The sequence below is a fragment of the Mizuhopecten yessoensis genome, unplaced genomic scaffold (assembly GCF_002113885.1).
Source record: "Mizuhopecten yessoensis strain PY_sf001 unplaced genomic scaffold, ASM211388v2 scaffold6719, whole genome shotgun sequence".
Classification (NCBI taxonomy): Eukaryota; Metazoa; Mollusca; class Bivalvia; order Pectinida; family Pectinidae; genus Mizuhopecten; species Mizuhopecten yessoensis.
In genome coordinates this window covers 1,714,512-1,735,604 of record NW_018406690.1, presented here as the reverse complement: position 1 = coordinate 1,735,604, position 21,093 = coordinate 1,714,512, and the positions used below count along the sequence as shown (strand labels likewise).

General features: G+C 34.9%; 1 protein-coding gene across 6 annotated transcripts in view; it reads right to left on the bottom strand.

Annotated features, from left to right (window-relative positions):
- Nucleotides 1–4,887: 4,887 nt before the first annotated feature.
- The window catches only part of LOC110452537, a 35,807-nt gene continuing 19,601 nt past the window's right edge, over nt 4,888–21,093 (bottom strand). For 2 of the 6 annotated variants that reach the window (XM_021501140.1, XM_021501144.1), the window contains exons 2-4: nt 18,507–18,640; nt 13,268–13,468; nt 4,888–8,600 (exon numbers count right to left, since the gene is read on the bottom strand). In XM_021501140.1, coding sequence (XP_021356815.1) covers nt 5,896–8,600; nt 13,268–13,468; nt 18,507–18,522 — 2,922 coding nt within the window. In that variant the 5' untranslated portion in view covers nt 18,523–18,640 and the 3' untranslated portion in view covers nt 4,888–5,895. Of the gene's footprint in view, nt 8,601–13,267; nt 13,469–18,506; nt 18,641–18,788; nt 18,915–18,973; nt 19,229–19,900; nt 19,934–21,093 lie in introns of those variants that run through there. The other 4 variants (XM_021501141.1, XM_021501138.1, XM_021501142.1 and 1 more) reach the window with 4 other exon arrangements.

Genomic DNA, 21,093 nt, shown 5'->3' with positions numbered 1-21,093 from the left:
ACGTTATCTCGGAGAAGAGGAGATGACTCTTCTCAGAAACGCTACTATGTGTAGTAATATGAAGTGATCATTGTGTGTGAAATCAGCTGACTGGTTGCACAATAATCGTTGTATTCATAGTGTATTCGTGGTCTAATGGCAGTTGTTTTCAATTGATAGATTCATGTACAGACCAAACTTCAAGAATGTAAATATACAGACATTTAACGCATTATCACAGGTTAAACTGAATTGTCTATGAAGTAATAAAGTAATATCAAATCATAGTGAATACACTTTTGTGTTAGGAATATAATCGAATGTAAAATATCGCAATATTTCCTCAATAATGCAATATACTGCATTAAAAAAATGCTTGCAATACCCATCCCATCAGTGGTCTCTTTTGTTACCGGTTTCCGCTCAACAACAAACGTAAATGTCCATTGTGCGATGTGTGAAGGTACATTAATTTTGAACAGTCATTGCAGTGTTCATTTCCTGTTAATTTTGTGTTTAACCAGCCTCTCACCGGCCCATCAAAATTGTTGCTGTCAAGCATTGCAAAAAGGTAGATTACCTCCCCCTTCACCGGTCACTCAAAGTTACACATTGTTTTGTTATTGCTCGCAAACATGAATTAATTTTAAAAAGATTTTTTTATTTCTGGGTTTGGCAAATTTTCCTTTCCGTTGGTGATTTGCCTTTACCAACCATTGTAAAATATGTAATGTCTCAAACGTCATTGTCGTGTCATGTCAAGTTGTGTCCCGTTTTCGCTTTAACTTTATTATAAGTACACAATTCAGACCACATGAAAGCAAATCCGAAAAATAATCTGCTTATTTTTCAAAAAAATGATATCAACATTTTTCCTGCATTTTTCAGAAAATGCCTCACTGAAGAACACTTATTATAACTGATACCAATGTCGTCAGTGTTATAATAAGTGATCGTATAAGAAAAACAAATGAAACCAAGAATGAAATATTTTTAGATGAATATTTTATTACGAAAATTGTGTTGAATTTTACAATACTTCGTGGTCAATTCTCACACTAATGGGATATTTTTACGTTTATTGAACAGAAATTTCACATAATACATTTAATTTGAAAATAAAAAGTTAAACATGGGTATTAGGAAACTACCATATTTTACTTTTTATTATATAATATGTACTGTAAATAATTAACGACAGTATGGCTCCATATCACCGATAGGTATATTATAATTGTAGATATTAAATCTATTTGGTCCTTTAATATGATATATCAAAACATAATAAAATACAACAATTTAACTAGTTTATGTACATATAGACTAAAGTAACATTCACAAACTGCCATGATTAATACATATCAAAATAAATGGCCCGTCATTGCTCAATAATAGACTACTGTATAACTGCTGCCAATTGACTTTAACACTTTCAAAATAAGATTTTTTCACTTGGTAATCTGGAAAAAATACAGAATAAATTTTAAAGCGATTTTAGGGGAAATATATCACCATTTCAATTAAATGCAGTGGTCGACAAGGAATCGCAATTGCACCTTATATCTTTATACTTTGTGGTAATATAACTTAAAAACTTAGAAACTATCGGGAATAAATATCGATGGGTGTCAATTATTCTTTCACAATATGCTCATGACACTTCCTTTATATTTGATAGATTCAAACGATCATTAAAAAAAACAATCAAATAACTTAACAAATCTTAACAAATATCAGGAGTGAAATCATATATGATAAAAAATATACAACACAGAGTACAGAGATGAAATACTTCTACCAAACTTTTCTCTAAAGTGTGTGTGGGGGGGGGGGGTAACCAACGCTCTGAAGAATCGAGTTTAACGTAGACCTTTGCAAAAGAACAGGGCTTAAGTAAACTAATTACGCTCTAACCTCTTATTAATGCTTGGAGCAGACGAACTCTTGCTCCTATTGGAAGAATAAGCATAATGAAATACCGGTAATATCTCAACTATATCTCTTTTTCATTTCATACCAAATCCTAATGACAATTGTACTATTTTTTGATTTCCAATAGAATTGAAAACCAATGAAATAAAGAGAGACATGTCTTTATCAAAACGTATATGTAAGGGGTCTCAAAATGACAAATATAGCATCATTCATAAACGCCTTGAAAGAAGGATGGATAAGGAGAATTTCAAAATCAACAGGTAAATGTGTTACCATACCAGAACACTGAAATAAATATAAACTGCTTAGCAAACAGTGAAAATCAGTAGTTGCAGGTATCTATAGATTTTAACTAAGATTTGTCCAGCGGGGTGTGCACAGTACATGGAACAAATTAAGAGGGGAAAGGAAAAGCAACAGGGAAAGGGTGGTTCAATTCAAATACACACCTATAAACACATAACAAAGGTATAATAATTGAAGGTAACAGTTCAGTACCAGAGCTGGGCCCGTATTCATGAACCTGTTCTCATACCCAGACATGGAATCTGTGCTTGGAAGTGTAAGCGGTTTTACGTCTCCTTTTATTTCCAAATTAATGACAAAATGCGTTTTGTAGTAATTTATCACCTGAAAAAGAATATGGGCTTTAGCACAGAATCTGAGTTTGAGCATGAGAACCGTTTCGTGAATACAAGCTCTGGTATTATAACGAGATCCTGACGGTTTACTAATTATTATAGGAGTTCGACCTGATTTGATTTTACATCTATAATGAATTTGTGTATAGTTAAAAAACATACAGTACATCGTAATGGGTAGCTCTCTGTCTCATCTAATTATCCCGTCACATCTGGAAATGATTATTTAACAAAGAAAAGACATCATAAAATTTCTAACAAGTATTGATTAAAAATAAATGTAACATTATATAACACCAAAATGGTATAAAATGTTCAGTAGCAATGAAGGTACTCGAAGAAAAATACAATCTCCATTTGTGTGCGTCTATAAGTTCAATAGCTACAGTCAGGGCTCACCCTGGACCTGAAAATTCAGTAGCCAAAAAAGTAGCCATGTTTGAATTTCAGTAGCCAATTTTTTTTAAACAGTGGCCATACTTTCTCGGCCTCCAACCGTAACGGATAGGCCCTACATTAAAATCATTAAATATTTAATATTTTTTGAAGTGCAATACTATTCAACATGATGTTGAATTAAGGAGTACTCTGTTAAATTAAAATTTTGTTATGCATCATGTTTACAATTTAATCCATAATTAGATATATTTTTAATACTTTCAGATTATATGGCTGTAATTTTAAGAAAATATGACTGAAATTAAAAATGCTGAAAATTTCCACCAGAACTTTTTTTATTTTATTTTTAAAAGTGAGAAAAATCAGACTTTATCTCATTTTCTTGACACAGGAATTGTGAAAAAATCTAGCTTGAAAAGTTTAAATTTTAAGATATTATTCGCCTTAAATTCCGTGCCTTCGAAGTATCAAACTAATAAAATCCAAATCAAAAGTAGCCCCAGTGATGCAATATTGATAATTATTTTTCCTGTGTTTACATTCACCGTTATTCATGTTTTATGTAAAAAAGTACATATATTTTTAAAAATATCACACATTTCAAATGCAAATGGCAGTAGAACATATTTGAAAGGAAAAGGATGAATTTATAACGTTATTGACCAATCCTTCGAAATAAATCGCGACATCACGTCGCGCTACTTGGCCATTCCCCGTGCACGTGTCGTCGATTGGCACCTTATACAAGCGACCGTCGAAGTCATTCTGAACGGTCTGCTGTTCTAAAAACTGCATAACTGCGATGCTTAATATTTTTTTTGATCACTTGAAAACAGTGTATATTCAAACATAACATTTTAACAACAAACTATTTTAAAATACAATTGGACATACAAATAACTAATTTATAGAAAGAAAGAAAAAACCAGAAACAATCATAGATATGGTAATGTAATGAAGTTTAAAACTTTCTGGAAAATTTATAAATACTTTTAAATGCTCCCGCTATAGCATTTCAGTTATATGTCAATAGGAAGTATACACTGTTTGATATAGTTGGCCAAATAGGAACATGTTTTACAGAATAGACAATTAAAACTTTGATTCTGAAGTTATGCATTTACAATACAGGTAGATTACATTATCGTCTTTCAATAGAAACCATGGTTAAGGATCATTACGTAGTACAAAAATATACTTCTTAAGGTAAAGGGGAGCTATGGCCTCAAAAAAATACAATTGATAAGGAAAATGAGGAATAGCTTGTTGAAATACCTGAGTAAAACAATTATCTGTTGACAAGTCTTGAACTATAACCACACACAGCGGTAGTACCTTACAATTTGTATTTTGCCATACTACAGCTATCGACCCNATCCTGTAGTGCTCGTGCTTCAATAGCATTTTTTGTTTCGTTTCTGAAACAGTTGAAAAAATAACGTATCATGCTTATTGTTTAGTAAAGTTAAATTATGTTTTGGACATATTGAAAAAACCCTATTTTTATTCTTTTTCTATCAAGGAAAATGGCAAAATTCATTTAATTTTCCTGTTAATTTTTATAGAGATGTGTTACTTTTGCCCACTTTTTCAAATGTGCTGGATATATAGAAGTTTATATAATGGTAATTAAGCGTAAAAAAATCATTTATATTACAAAACATATTAAAATATTTCTACTTTATATACTAAATATTTAAACGTATATGTTCGCCTTTTAAATAATGCGAAAAATTAACAAATGCTTAATTATAAAATGTTACGCCAAAAATTATATTAAAAAATGATGTAACATAAAATGTTCAATTTTTTAAAGTGTCAAAAATTAAAATGAAACAAAAACATATGTTTAAAAAGTACAAAGTGGCAAGACTTTAAACAGAAAAAGATAAAATGTTCACTCTTTAAAGTACAAAAAAAAATATGTGAAAAATATACATAATATATTAGAAATGTTCTACATGCTTGGAACAATTAATATGTATATCATAAACATTGTTGAATATATATACACATATTTGATAAATTGACAATGAAATGACTTTGTAAATGTACAGTATATATTTTATGAACTTCGTCAATTTTATTTCCATATGTAATAAAATAACAATAGACATATTTGATCAATAAAATCAATATTATGTAAATAAATCAGGATGACTAACAATAACGCCACTATACTTGTAACATTGACTCTAGAATAAAGCAAAATTTATAATGATCAGGGCTTTCATTTGACCCTTGACATTTAGCAATTTCAGAAGTTAAATAGAATTTTTTCTTGTGTTTTGGAGGGTCAAAACATGTCAAATAGACCTGTCCTCTAAAACCCACGAGTCAAAGCATATTTTGACGAGTCAAAAACATACTCGCAGTGGTCTACTATTATATTTGAGTAACAAGGTGTAAAAACAATAATATGTTGCATATCCTCACATACAGAACACCATGAAGTAAAAGGAAACGTGTATAAAGTAACCGTATTGAAAAGCATCACGAGTGTTTAGAAAATGCATTCGTTTCATATACGGCCAATAACCTGGCAATCTGCAATGTTTTTAATCTACAATTGTTACAATATATTACAGTATGTAACACTATTGAAACAAAATAGAAAAAAAATAAACATAGACTGTCGTGGTCGGTGATTACGTGCATATGTACAAGTTTTGATACTGCAATGTCATATTTGATTCGGAGTGTGGGGATTGTTCACAAACATGACACAGCCCTATGTCCATATCCATATGTCGGTCAAACGTCTTTGTTTTTTTGTGGGTTTTTGGTGGGTTTATTTTTTTTTATTTTTAATAATATTTTGTGGGGTTTTTTTATAGACAAGGCACATTTCAAATGGAAATTGGAAACATCATTTACAGGTATAAGTAAACTTATTAACCTTTGTAAATTGAGAGTAGGGGCAGATTTCGTCCATTGGAGGCTATGTGTTGCACGTTGAAATCTGGCATACTTTGAGAGAAAGCCGCCGAGCAGGACACTGGAACTTGGTGAACTCCTCGGCCAGGGTTATCAGTTCTATCAGTGCTATCGTCGATGGGTTTTGGTTAGTCTGCTCATACATTTGACTATATATGTCTGTCAGTCTTATAGCTTTTAATTCCCCCTTCATCTGTTTCATGAATGATTCTTTAGTTGTCAGAAAGGCGCTGTCCGTCAATGATCCGTCTTTGTCGACGTAACCCTCCATTTTCAGTTTATCGAGTTCTTCACTCTCCACTTTTAACTTCCTCGTGCCTGTAACCCTGTATAGGTAATCGTCTTTTTTCTTTGCATCCATGAACGCATACACATACACAATTTCAGAAACCTCCCTAAACAGTGATTTAAATCTGTCTTCGGTCATATTTTTCATAGCCCGTTTCAGCATGATTCTACAAATATCGTCACGTTCATACCCAAGAGCAAATTCTCGATACTTCATGACGTTCGGTAGTGTGCAACTGGAGTCCATCAAATCGTTCCACAGAAGGTTTGCTGAAACCCTAATCTGAGAGCATGCAACCCTGGTAGTTGGTCCAAATCCTTCTTTGATGTGATACAGGTACAGTTTGGCAGATTCTTCAGCTATTTTACTTTTGTAGTATAGTACATCAAATAGTTCTGGAAGCATGGCTCCTTGTACTCGATCACCTAGCATATAAAATGACTCATCGTCTTTTGTAGGAATCGACTGGTATGTTTCATTGTAATCGCCCTCTTCTATGTTTTTGCATGATGTTCTGAGATAGCAAAGGAGTTCTTTACCTATAACGTCCGGTGTACAGTTTACGGTGTTATTGAAAAAATCTTTTAATATAGATTTAGATAAGTCTTCAGTCACATTAGGGTTAACAACCTCCTCCTTAGAACCGATGACTTCCCGTTTTTTTTGAAGAATCGTAATTATTTCCTTCTGTTTTTCTTCCAGGACCTTCTTTATCTCTTCTTTAATCGGGCATGACTTGATGCAATCGCTAAGTGGCTTTTCAGTTTCTGCTGATACCATCATTGCGTGTTCTAAACCCTGTAAAACATTCAGTTTTTCATCTTTGTTTGTTGGTGGGCTTTGTTGGCGTGCTATCTTATCCGTTTTGTTATCTTTGTTTGTTGGTGGGCTCAGAATTTTTTTCAGGTCTGTAAAGGCACTGGTAGATTTAATGAATTTACAGTTAAGACTTGTAAGGCATGATATCTTGTCTTCTCCCAGATACGCCACCTTTTTATTTTTCAACCAGTCCAAAAGTCGGTCACGTGTAATCTGGGATAAGAACTCTAATGTGGTGGCGATCTCCGGTGGAGATCGGGGTTTCCAGGGTAACGGAAGATGTCCAATTTCTCCTTGTTTGATGAGATTACTTTCGAGAAATATTGCCATCCTGTTTGCCAGCTGGTTCCGATATTTAGTTGACAGCCAAAACCATTTTCCTGCCACCTTGTGGTACTGTTTCTTTTTGTCCTTAATGCTACATGTACATGTACCATGAAGGAAATCTTGCAGGTTCCCTTTTACCGCTGACTTGTCTTTGGCTATAAACACGATTTGAGCCTTAGCATCAGAAAGATCACAGGCTTTGCGCATAGTTTCAAATGTTGGTGGCGATGTCCATTGTTGAATTTGCTTCTTACCACACATTAGCCTGATGTCGGAAGAGTGAGCCCAGTCTTCAACCTTTCTGTTGCTCAGGTAAACATCTGTATGCCCAGTATCTGTAAGTGCATCTTTCCTCAGGTTTTCATCCAGTTCCTTTTTTTTAACAGGGTCACCAATATATTGCGTGTAATCTAGTGCAGCAACCATTACTGGGTCAGTAGTAAAGTCATCTTGATGTTCATATGCATTAATGAACAGGTTTAAAACCTTCGCGAATGTTTCCAGATTTAGGGTTTTGTTTATTTTCAGTTTCGTTTGTCCTAATGTCATTGAGACAGACTTGCCTTCACAAATTATCTTTGCCAACTCTGTTTCCTCGCGTATCTGTGCAGTTAAACCAGTGATAATCTTCTCGTAGTTCCCCCTGATTAAAAGCACAGCTTCTCGTGAAAATGTCTGATGTTCTGAAATGGAAGGTCCTGCTATACAAACAACCTCTTTAGAGATTAAACAATTTCCATCCATGAAATGTTTCGCCATTGTCTTGCTAAATTTACTTTCTGTGTGTCCCTCTAGCAGCATATATGAGCGTCCAGAACACAAGCAGAAAGCATATTCAGGGTTTTTGATATCTGCTTTGAAGAAGAAAATGAGATCTTCGTGATTGATGTTTTTTTCCGGTTCGACTCCGGGCATTTTTTTTGCAGTGGTTTTGCATACTTTTCTCTGATAATAAAATATATGAAAGCCACTATATTTATCGCCGGTGTCCCCCCACTTAAATGACAATTCGCTGTCTTTGCGCTTGAAATTCTCTTCGATCACTTCCTTTACATTTCTATCCTGATAGTTTTTAAATGAAAACCACCTTAATTTGTAAAAACTCATATCTAATTTTTCCTTTCCTTCATCAATCTTTTCAAAACCACCTGTAGGAGCTTTAACAGTGCCGGGATTTTCTGGCATCTTCGATGATGGAATTTTAATAAAATAATCCGGCATTATTGACTGACGCTTTCTCTTCGGACTGTCATCAATTTTTCGTTTTTTACGACCTGTAAAATATAATTTCAGTTTAAATTATATTGTAAGGATATCTCTGTATGATTTGTTTGTGCTATTTGTAGCACAAGCTAATTAGTTCATATTACACGTTTTCTACAGTATTATCCGTCTAAATCGGCCCCTGTCTAATCCATATCATGTCTTACCTGTTTTGAAATGTGTGGTGCCGTATACATCGGTATCAGTATAACCTTAGAGCAGCAAAGGTACAGTGCATATATGTATATGTAGGTGCGTCCTTGCATGTCCGCGCGAGTGTGATTGTACTTGTATGTGTGTGTAAAGAATGTAAATGTTATCGTTGTAAGATATTTTATCGAAACCTAAGCTACATTTCTTTTGCAAACTTCTAAAGATAGATGACGAAATTTGTCCTTTTTTGTTCTTAAAAGCTTATAGAACGAAATTTTACATTGAAGGGTTGTATCAATGAGGTACTTAAGTGAAAAATTGTTCAATTTTGATGTAAATGACAACGTCGTAATCATGAAACTGTCAAATCTTAACAGAAGATACTTCAAGATGTGCTACTTTACCAAAACAATAAATTTACAGAAATTCAGCTCGTGTTTCCTTGAGGACAAACCCCGGAGAGTTGGCAAGCATTTGGAAATAGATTCATCTGTTTTGTACGAATAAGTTCAGTTTTTAATTACAGTTTATGCTCAAAACGAACTTTTTAGTAGGCATAATGTTAAATTTCCAATAAAACATAACCTCAACCTTTTCTATTTGCTAAAATCTAAGTTTGTTCTCAATTAATACCAAAGTAAAGCATTTTTCTGATGTGTCTTACATCGTTGTGATGTTAATAGCTTCCTAAATTAAATCATCTTCGCTATCCAAGTGTTCGCTTCGTATACACTCCACTTACCCTTGGCGGATATAGCCGTGTTTACCGAGCCTTCAATTTTCATGTGGTGCCAATCACTCGCATCCAATGAAATCGCGTCTTACATATAGCGCTATTGACGAAAGAAAACAGTAATGGCGACGCCCTGTACGGAAGCACGTTGTCGTTTATGTCAGAGTGTTTTGCTCCCAAACAATAGGCGCACGATCTTTGGGGAAACTTCTGAAGTTTTTAATCAGTTGGTGGAAATCCTTGACTACGTGCCACATGTAAATGATGACATGGGAAAATATGTGTGCTGCCTTTGGATTGTTTCCATATTGCTCAGTGAGTCATTTATACTCCGCCTCGACATACACATGCTTATGTCAACACGCCGATTGAGTGTGTATGTAACGGTCATTCTGATTGGTTAAAAGTTTATTGGGAGAAGAACGATACCTCGGTATATCCGCTAGGTGGCAGTGGAGGGCATTATGAAAACACGGCTATATCCGCCAAGGGTAAGTGGAGTGTATACGAAGCGAACACTTGGCTAGCGAAGATGACATTAGATAAACGCCGACATAACTTTGTGAAGAAAGCTTTGGGTTTTACCGAGCAACTGTGTTTGATGCATTTCCTGAAGTGTTAGTGTATTCTCTTATCCTAGTGGTTTTCCTGGTGATTTCCTAACGTGTTGGTGTATTACATTATCTATGTGATTTCCGAACGTGTTATTTCCTAACGTGTTGATGAATTGTATTATCATGGCGATTTCTGAACGTGTTGGTGTTTTATCTTATCATTATGATATCATGAAGTGTTCGTGTTTTTACCCTTGTAATTTCCTTACCTGTTGGTGTATTATCTCATTCTGATGGTTTCCAACGTCGTGATTGTTTATTAAGTTATCTAGATGAATTCCTAGCGTGTTAGGGTATTATATATGTATTATATCATGCTCATGATTTCCTACCGTCGTGTTGGTGAATTATCTTATCTTGAATAATTCCAAACGTGTTAGGGAATTTTCTTTATTAGATTAACGTGTTAGTGTTTTATCTTACCTGTGTCATTTCCTAACGTCGTGCATGTGAATTATCCTATCCTATTGATGTTCTAACATGTTGTTGTAATATCTAATACTGGTGGTTTCCTAACGTGTTGGTGTAATATCTTATACTGTTGGTTTCCTAACGTGTTAGTGTGATATCTTATACTGGTGGTTTCCTAACGTGTTGGTGTGATATCTTATACTGGTGGTTTCCTAACGTGTTGGTGTGATATCTTATACTGGTGGTTTCCTAACGTGTTGGTGTGATATCTTATACTGGTGGTTTCCTAACGTGTTGGTGTGATATCTTATACTGGTGGTTTCCTAACGTGTTGGTGTGATATCTTATACTGGTGGTTTCCTAACGTGTTGGTGTGATATCTTATACTGGTGGTTTCCTAACGTGTTGGTGTGATATCTTATACTGATGATTTCCTAACGTTATGTTTTTGAATTATTTCATCTTGGTGATGTCCTAACGCGTAGGGGTATTTTCTTTTCATGGTGAGACCTAACGTATTGGTGTAATATCTGATCCTGTTGAGTGCCTAACATCTTAGTGTGATATCTTATTCTGGTGATTTCTAACGTGTTGGTGTATTAATTTTTCTCGATCATTTCCTAATGTGTGTGTTTATTATCTACTCATGCTGATTTTTGACGTGTTGGTGTTTTATAGCATTCTAGTATTCCCTTACGTCATGTTTGTGTATTATAAGACTCTTTCAAGCTTAGGGATGTAGGATAAGGAAATTCCATCCTAGGTGTTTTCAAATTTGGTAAAACCCAAGGCTGTGCGGAGGGTTTTGCCAAATTTTAAGATCTCGAGGGTGGAATCTCCCTTTCCTACACCCTTGGGCATGAAAGAGTATTTTTCTCTCATTCCAACCACCAGATTAAGCTCAGAAACCACGAAAATGCGTTTGGACTGGCCACCATTTTGAAATAATAATTTTTTCCAGTTTGTGCAGAAAAAATGATAACATCTTTCTAACGTATACGGTAAATAAGGTTTTAAATTTCATCACGTCGCCTATTCCACATTGCAGCTTCGGAGATTTCAGAATTCGTGACGTCACGTCATTGTTGAGCCATTGGGACGTAACGTCACGAAAAATGCGGTATAAGATAGAAATTTCCTACATCCCTCTCTTACCCTGAACAGCTCTTTCTTACACACAGGGAAATGAGAGAACACCCTATCTTGACGATTTCCAAACTTGTTAGGATTGTATTTTTATGGTGATTACTGACATGACAATGCATTATCTTATCCATATGCTTTCCTAACATTTTGGTGTAATACTTTATCCTTGTGATTTCCTTCTGGTTTGTGCATTATCTTATTCTGGTGATTTATTACTGTACGTCGTCTTTGCATATTAACGAATCTCTGTGATTTCAACTCGTGTTGGGGTTTTTTTATTTATATTTGTTATGATGATGATGATATGTAACGTGTTGGTGTGTTATCTTAAACTAGCGATTTCTAAATGTGCACGTGTATTATCTTATCCTGGTGATATCATCATGTTTGTGTATTTTCTCCTAGTAGTTTCCTAACGTTTTGGTGTAGTATCTTGCCTTATTGATTTTCTAACGTTTTGGTGTATTATCTTGCCTTATTGATTTCCGTCCGTTTTGTTGTAGTATCTTGACTTATTGATTTCCTAACGTTTTGGTGTATTATCTTGTCCTGTTGAATTCCTAACAATTTGGTGTATTATCTTGTCCTATTGATTTCTTAACGTTTTGGTGTATTATCTTGCCTTATTGATTTCCTAACGTTTTGGTGTATTATCTTGCCCTATTGATTTCCTAACGTTTTGGTGTATTATCTTGCCTTATTGATTTCCTAACGTTTTGGTGTATTATCTTGCCCTATTGATTTCCTAACATTTTGGTGTATTATCTTGCCTTATTGATTTCCTAACGTTTTGGTGTATTATCTTGCCCTATTGATTTCCTAACGTTTTGGTGTATTATCTTGCCTTATTGATTTCCTAACGTTTTGGTGTATTATCTTGCCCTATTGATTTCCTAACATTTTGGTGTATTATCTGGCCTTATTGATTTCCTAACGTTTTGGTGTATTATCTTGCCCTGTTGATTTCCTAACATTTTGGTGTATTACTTGCTCTATTGATTTCCTAACGATTATTGTATTATCTTATCAATGTGATTTTCTGAAGGGTTTGTTGTATTACATTTTGCAACTTAGATGTATCCTGAAGATTACCTAACGTTTTGGTGTGTTACTTTTTTTGATAATTTCTTTACGTTTTTGTGTTTTATCTTATCCCTATTATGTATGTGAATAATCTTATCATGATGAATTCTGAACGTGTTGGATTTATTACATTTTCACGGTGATACCTAACGTGTTAATGTATATCTTAACCTAGTGATTTCCTAGCGTGCTGGTGTAATTATCCCTGTGATTTCTTTACATGCTAGTACATTTTCTTTTTCTGGCGATTTCATAACGTGCTGCGGTGTTGTTCTTTCCTGGTGATTTCCTAACTTGTTCGTGTATTTCCCTAGTAATTTCCGAACGTTTTGGGTGAATTATCTTGCCCTGGTGATTTCTTAATATGGTCGTGTATTATATCATCCTTGGGTTGTTGTTTTTTTATCGTCTTTGTGTGCTCTGACGTTTTCTTAGAGCGTTGACATATCTGTATACTTATATTTTTTGGTATATTTTCAAATCGTAACTGTTTTCTGTGGATATATGTCTAATAACCTACTGAAGTTGTTATAACTACCTTTCGATGTCGATGGTTCATTAACGTCGTTTTCATCGTTGTGTGAATCATTATCGTTGTCCTCTTTTTCTTCCTCCTGCTCCTGCTGTTGTTGCTCCTCCTCGTCATCATCAGCATCCTCAATATCATTTACATCTTCAGTCGACATAGATGACTCTTCGTCAGTTGCGTTTTCGTCTTGTTCCATTTTTGCAGGTTGGTCTGTTGGGAAATAAAGTACTGTTTACCACAAGGAAACAACATAGTTTAATAGGCGCACCCAGATATCAACAAATATACTCGTGTATTTCCCTAGTATTTTCTTAACGTTTTGGTGTGTTATCTTGCCCTGGTGATTCGCTAACGTTATGTGTATTATCTTGCCCTGGTGATTTCCTAACATGTTTTTGTATTATCTTCTCCTGGTGAGATCCTAAGATGTAAGTGTATTATATTATCCTGGTGATATCATAAAGTGTTCGTTTATTTCCTAGTAATTTCCGAACGTTTTTGGTGTATTATCCTGCCCTGGTGGTTTCCTAATGTGTTCGTGTATTATATCATCCTGGTTTTTTTTATTTTATCGTCTTTGTGTGTTCTGACTTATTCTTATAGCGTTGACATCGCTGTATTATCTTATCCTGACATGATGTGAAATTAGCAAGCAACGGTAACGCTTAATTGACCATTCAGGGGAATGTGATTAACTGCTGTCACATCACATTTCATGATAGCACACGGTTATATCGCAATCGTTTATTAATCAGCCTATTGTGAGGGAGTGTGTCAAAAGCCTTTTTGAAGTCAAAGTATATACATTCTATATACATGATCTAGGGCTTCTGTCCATTCTTCTAAAATATTTAAGAGCTGTAACGCTGTTGATCGTCCTGACATGAAACCATACTGCTTGTTTGTAAATAGTGAGTTATAAGCATGTGCTTATTAATGTGTGATCTAATTAATTTTTCCATTGTTTTACATAATATTGATGTGAAACGTATGGTTCGGTAGTTTCCTGCAAGGGAGACACTACCTCTTTTGTGTAAAGCACTGATATTTGCACTCCACCAAACTGTTGGGATCTTTCCTGTCTTTAATAACTGCCTGAACAATCTTGTAATTGGAATCTTTAAAAGTATCTGCAGTCTCCTTAATTATGGAAGGGTAAATACCATCTGGACCTGGAGATGTGTCTGGTTTTAATCCTTAAAGGGGCATCACGCTGAAGTAACTTTTTTTTTGTCTTTTTTCCAAATACTACATAAACATATCAAGTGAGACTCCTTATGGAAAATGCCGATCGGATTTGGCTGAAATAGATTCATAAAAATGATTAAATCTAAGATAATCATCGGTATTTCTACCTGTCTGACCAACGTTTTGTTCAGGGATTTCCCTCTACTAGCGCATGCGCATAGCACACCATTTCTTTGTAAACAAAATGACTGGCCGTGTGAAGTAAGCCAAAGAAAAGTGTTGTACCGTGTCAGCTACGAAGCGAATAGTTGCCAAATGGTCAAAAGATAGCGCAAGGGGTACGTTACGGAATCATTATTGCCAGTGGGAAGTATTCAAAGCAGAAAATAACTGCCCTAGCAGTCAGTACGGTGCATGTTTTCTTCCGGATAGCGGCCGGTTAAGCTGAAATAAAATCGACAGAAATGCTAGCGCTGTTTATGTTATGAATAAATATCTAAAACTATTAACCTCGCTAGTATCATTGTGTGAGTTTGAACACAGATGAACTTAGTTTAATATGTTAATGGGCATGTATCGGAGAGAGTTTACTTTGTGTTTTTTATAATTATACAGTGGTTTATGCAAACGAAAGGGATAAGTGACTGGTTAGTTTGATTTTGCCATGAGGCCCCCCAAGGGATAACTGCTGTGATGGCCACGGCGTATTCTGTTCTCTGATCCTCTGTCGGTGCTCGGGGTCAAATGAGATACGTGCGCTATTAGATTTACATAATTTATAATATTACCGGGATCAGTAAAATGGTATGATTTAATTATATTGCTGAATTAAACGATTGTTTTTTGTTTTGACATGCAAGTTTTAAATTAGTACTAATATAATACCCGGCCTGCCCTGGCGCGACGACGCAATATATAAAAAAAAAATCGCTCTTCGTCAGAAAGCTACGTTATCGCAGCTAGATTAAAAATGTCAAAATGACGGACCAGGATGAATAACTGAGGAAGGAGAACCTACTTCTAGTAAATAGGATCGCATAACACTTTTTTTTTAAATCGTAATTTTTCAACAGTTCATGTTTTCATATGATGTTGACTTAGAATGTATGATCATGTAACAACCTTTTCTCTATAAAGAATAAATTTTCGACTTCAGATAGAATCGGAATACGTATTGAAAACAGGGGAAAAAATATTTGATTACGTTATAAAAATGGCGCGTGCTGCCGATAACTACGGCTTCTGTTTCGGACCAAAGGAACTGATTAAAGAAAAGTTGTCTCAGCATAAAAAGGTCCATTTAAAAGTATGCTTTAATCTCTGTAAAGTATTGAAAAAATATAATTATCAAGTATCTCAACACGTTCCTTATTGACACATATTCTACATGTACACGTAGTGGTTTTGCCATACAGTTTATTGTGTGTGATGGTTAATATGACTTCCTAAATGTTAGCGTTTGGAGACAGTGAAAGTGGGAAAGAGAGTATACATAGATTTATATTCATGGTCTAGAAAAAAAATGGCCAAAGACATTGAGTTGTTTAATGTAATAAATAAATTCACAAACGTTTCCTTTTTATATTCGCGTGTAGTTTGTCATTGCATATATGCACTTTATGTAAACATTTGAAAAGGGATATTCGTCTCGTGAATATTCCTTTTTACAGAAAGGTTTGTCCCATTGTTGAGGGAGTGTTTAGCCCCGTACCACCTGTACCGGTCACGGGAGAAGGCTGTGATAAATTGTAAAAACTTGTGCCCCATCCTTTGTTTAATTTTATTGGCAACAAATTTATGTTAAAAGCTAAATAAATTTAAATTCTTAATATTGGCAAGTGTGCAATTAACTTCTGATGATGAATAATTACTGTTCAATAAGTTTGAATACGGAATTAGAAATCATATAACTTGGTTTCATAGTGCGGTAAGAAGTTGCAGTTGCCTGACGGCCCCTCTCTGAGGGCCCCTTTGTAAACCGTTTCATCTCGCTCGCACCACTTGTGTTTGCTGCCTAATCAGGTGACGTTATCGGCGCTATTTTTAGCCGGGCTTTCCCGAACAATTCAAGTGGTCAAACTGGACATTTGGAACGGACTATGAATATGGGGATAGCGAGGTAACATAAGTGGAAGTGCATACAATACATACATTCATTAAAAAAAAAAAACGCCTTTTCACGTGATGTCCCTTTAAAGCAACTTATTGACCTCCTCATTTATCTCTGTAGTGCTTGGTGGTATCTGAATGATTTCCGGTTTGAGAGATGGTACATTTGTACATTTGTACCTCCACTTCTACATGTAGCTCTACTGTAAACACACTACTGAAATATTCCTGAAGAATATTAGCCTTTTCTGTGCTGTTGTCAGTTTTTGTTAATTTTGGGTCTGTTGGATCTGTACATATATCTCTAATTCCCGTCTTTGTCTTACTTTTAGAGATGACAAACTGCCATTATTCCTTAAGATTGGATTTTCGGATGTTTTTTTCAAATATTCCTCTCAAAGTTTTTCCTGGTCTTGCGTGTAAGTTTGGCTACTTGGCTCCTCGCCTTGTTGTAGTCTTTGCCGACTCTCTCATCCCTTGTTGTGACAATTTTCCTATTTAGCATAGTTTTCCTTTTGGTTTTCTCTATGACTGTTTTGTCCAAAAGGAATTTAAGTGTCCCAGATCCACCTAAACGTAGTTTCTTCATTGGCACATATTTGTCTCCCAGTTTAATTTCTGAAATTTGTTTTAAGAAATAAATCCAGTTATTATTAATGTCCTTTGTTTCCTGTAGTTCATCCTTCAGCTGATCTTCTCAATCCCTTCGTTGCTTTTCACAAAGTTTGGTTTCTATATCTTACACAACCATGTGTTTTAGTATAACATTGAAAATAGAAAATTGAACACTTTTCCCCATGCCAGTGGACATTGAATTCCCAGGTCTTAGATCATATTTCTTCATTTGTCAGCACTCAGTCTAACATAGTTGGGTTATCTGTTTCTCTCTACTTTGTTGGTTTGTTGACATGTTGACTCAAACTGTTTTCTTGTAAGCATTCTATAATCTTGTATTCCCTAGAGTTGATGTTATCTCCCCTGGTATTCCAATTGTTCTATACTAGGGTAGTTGAAGTCTCCCATCAGTAGGTAGTGTGATAAGTTCATATTCCTTACCTCTGTAATAAGGTTGCACAAATTATTGTTGTTTTCCACTGATCCATCGTCTGGAGATGACCTGTATATGAGTCCAATAAGTAAACTATACTTTGAGTTTACTTGTATTTTCCCAAATATCTGTTCTTGGAACACAGTATTTGTTAGAACTTTTGTTACCAAAAGTGACTTGGGTACATACAGTATCATGTCTCTTCCTGTGTCATTCTCCGATTTATTTTGTAAACATGTGGTAATTTTATCCATTTCCGATATTAAACTCAGCTAAGTTCATCTTGTTTCTGTTATTTTTGTATTTGACCTCTGTTATTCCAATGACGAGAGGTTCTGTATCCCTTATCCTGACTTCAACTCTTCCAATTTAATTCTTAACTGATCTGCATTTCTATAGCAACATTTATTTTTTTCAACAAATATATTAATTCTATTTACATTGATTTTGTTTTGTCTGAGTTTCTTACTTAGTTCTTATTGGGAACTCTGACAAATTACTATTAGCTAGGAATATCAACATTGGTCTAATATATTATCTAAGTTGGGACATGCCAGCTTGATGTATACAATCATTCATGTTAAAAGTAAGCATTAACTGCTGCAATCATATTCTTCTTCTTTTTTTCTCACCACTGACATAAAAAAAAACTCATCCCTTTAAATAGTTTTCCCATCACCATTACTGGTGGCTGATGCACCATGATAACTAATTGAGTCCCATTTTTCCCTTTGACCTTCAATAACACTCATACAAATTATTATACTTTATACCTAATGACATCAGGAGATATATATTGATGAAAACATATATATATAGACGACTGTATGGAGTGAGATAAAAGAGTAAACTGGGTGCACTGAGGCGAATAATGATCGCAATCTTCAAAACAAGATATCTCACCATACATATCATCCATCGCTCGCAGCCATCCACATCTCGCCCGTAGATGTTGAATATCTTCCCTTCAACCTGATAGTCAGAATAACAGGGACGGGGAAGCGGTGCTCGGCAACATCCAGTCCAGATGCAAAAACCTGCGGTACAAAATCTCAAGAGTTTAAACTCCCATCACGACAGAATATCAATAAAATACTTTATCAATATCATGGCAGATCAAAACTTGCAACATGTCATTTAAGTATCATCTTTCATCCAATGACTCGTTTATCACTTGATACATACGGTACAGCGGTACTAGCCTTTTAGGGTGTTACAGGAACGTTGAACGGAAAACCCATCTCCAAACGTGTCTAATTCTAGTGGAGCACTTATAAAATTGCTACACAAATACCGGAAGTATATTGTATTATACTGTGAGACATCCAGTTATTACCAGTGAAGTATTATTGATAAGTCAAGTGCCTTACTCTTTTACATTTAACTCATGTTTGTGGTCGGTTAGGTATCTGTCTCATGTTTGTGGTCGGATAGGGCTGGTCTTCGGTAAAAACCTGGTTATTAGCTACTACTGTCCTCTGTCTGTCTGTTCGTTTACACTGTTACAAGTACTTATCCATACGAGTTATCGGTTAGCTGTGCCTTTCGAGACAGAAATCGGTAGAAGAGACCGGAAGCGTGACGTTCTCTGTACATGGGTGTTTAGACGCTGCGGTCTTATCATGTCTGCTGTAATTTTTAATCAATGGTGTAGTCCTAAATTAAAATAAACTTTACTATCAAGGATATATTTAAATAATGAGCATTATAAGCCTCAACGGTTGTCCCTGTTATGTACTTTGGAACGTTCGGCCTAATATTCATCGTCTGCATTGCCCGACACCCCCACACTGATAGGCGACTGGAATTTTGCCTGCTGTAGCCGTGTATTATATACATCAAGTGTAAATACTATATATGCAATAATTATAACAATACTGTTTATTATTTTTTTACATATGTTTCGATTATACTGCAAATTTACAGTCGATATCATTCAAATAAACAATAGTGATTGTATTATTTACATCTGTTAAATAAGGTATTCCGTACGTTGAAAGTGGTATCAGTGTAGGTTAGTGTTGTGTACACACATGTGTGTACGCTACACATCAACTGTGTGTTTTTATCTGGTGCGTCATGTGAAATTGCCCGCGGTTTTTGTATACGTAGACAAAAACGGGCTTTACCCGTGTAGTGTGGGTGCTTCAACAGGTGCGGCAGCGGGAAAGAAAAGCAGATTACATCACCATGGTAAGAAGTTAGTCCGGAAATTATCACCAAGGCTGTAGTTTATTGCGAGGCATTCAATGGTGTGAAATCAATCTGAATAAATACAACTGTTCATTATTACGTACCGCATGAACATCTGACAGTGATCCGTTCCCTTCTGCGTGTGTATGACCTTTGTGTTAGCCAATCAAATCGCAGCTTTTTTTTTTGCTTTTTTTATAATTATCTTTTTATTCAGATTTTTCATCAGTGCAATGTACATGTACAATAAACAGCAAAACATTCACTCATTTGTATACAGGCACATACATACATAAACCTATATCTGTTATGTCCACATTTGTACATACATTCTCAGGATTATATCTATCCACACTAGCACAAACATACATACTCATTTCCGTCTATTTTTACATTTCAACATTTTATTACCCACATATATGCACCCATCTATGTGTCTGACATATATATGTCTCAATCGTTCATTGCTATGTCTCGTGTAAAAATAGAACACATTTCCACCTTCATCACATATGGTATATATCTATATGCTGGAAAAAATATCTGCACTAAGTTATATATAACCGCACATACTGTATAACTCATGTCCATGTCAAAAACAACCATGTTCATGTATAAACATAATTAATATGATTACACCATACTCACATGCGTTGTCCTCACACAAACCTATATGCGTGATATTAGACATTTTCAGAAATTCCTGCATCTACTGATTATTGATATATAAATGCAAAGAGAAGAAATATCAGTCCCACACAAAAAGGTAAATGAGAAATTTGCACAGACTGTCTACTGAGTACATTGCATTGTCTTTATAAGAAAGAAGAATTGAGATAGAGATTGAGAAAAATAAAAAGAAAGGGAGAACAGAGAACATATAAGAAAAGAGAGAAGAAATGTAGGAAAAGTTGGGGCGAGATGGTGGAACAAGAGGTGGATTTTCACTCATGCATATTATATTATATATAGATAATATATCGGCTTTGTGAAGGGCAGAAATTAAAATATGTATGATGGAGTACGTCTTAAAAATAATAATAATAATGATTATAAAAATGTATTACAACTTAAGAGGGGATGCCACGAACCATCAAGCTTCCTCAATGAAAATTATTTAAACTGCTTCATATGAATTATTTTGTTTTTGCTTCTATGGTGGGTCAATGAAACCACTGCTAATATATCAGCCCAATTTTATTGCAATATTGCATTGCGTTACCATGGAAACCAACAAGAAAGAGTGGGGGTCATGAAGTTTGGAAAAATGTATTAATTTGACTAAGTTCTCCAATTA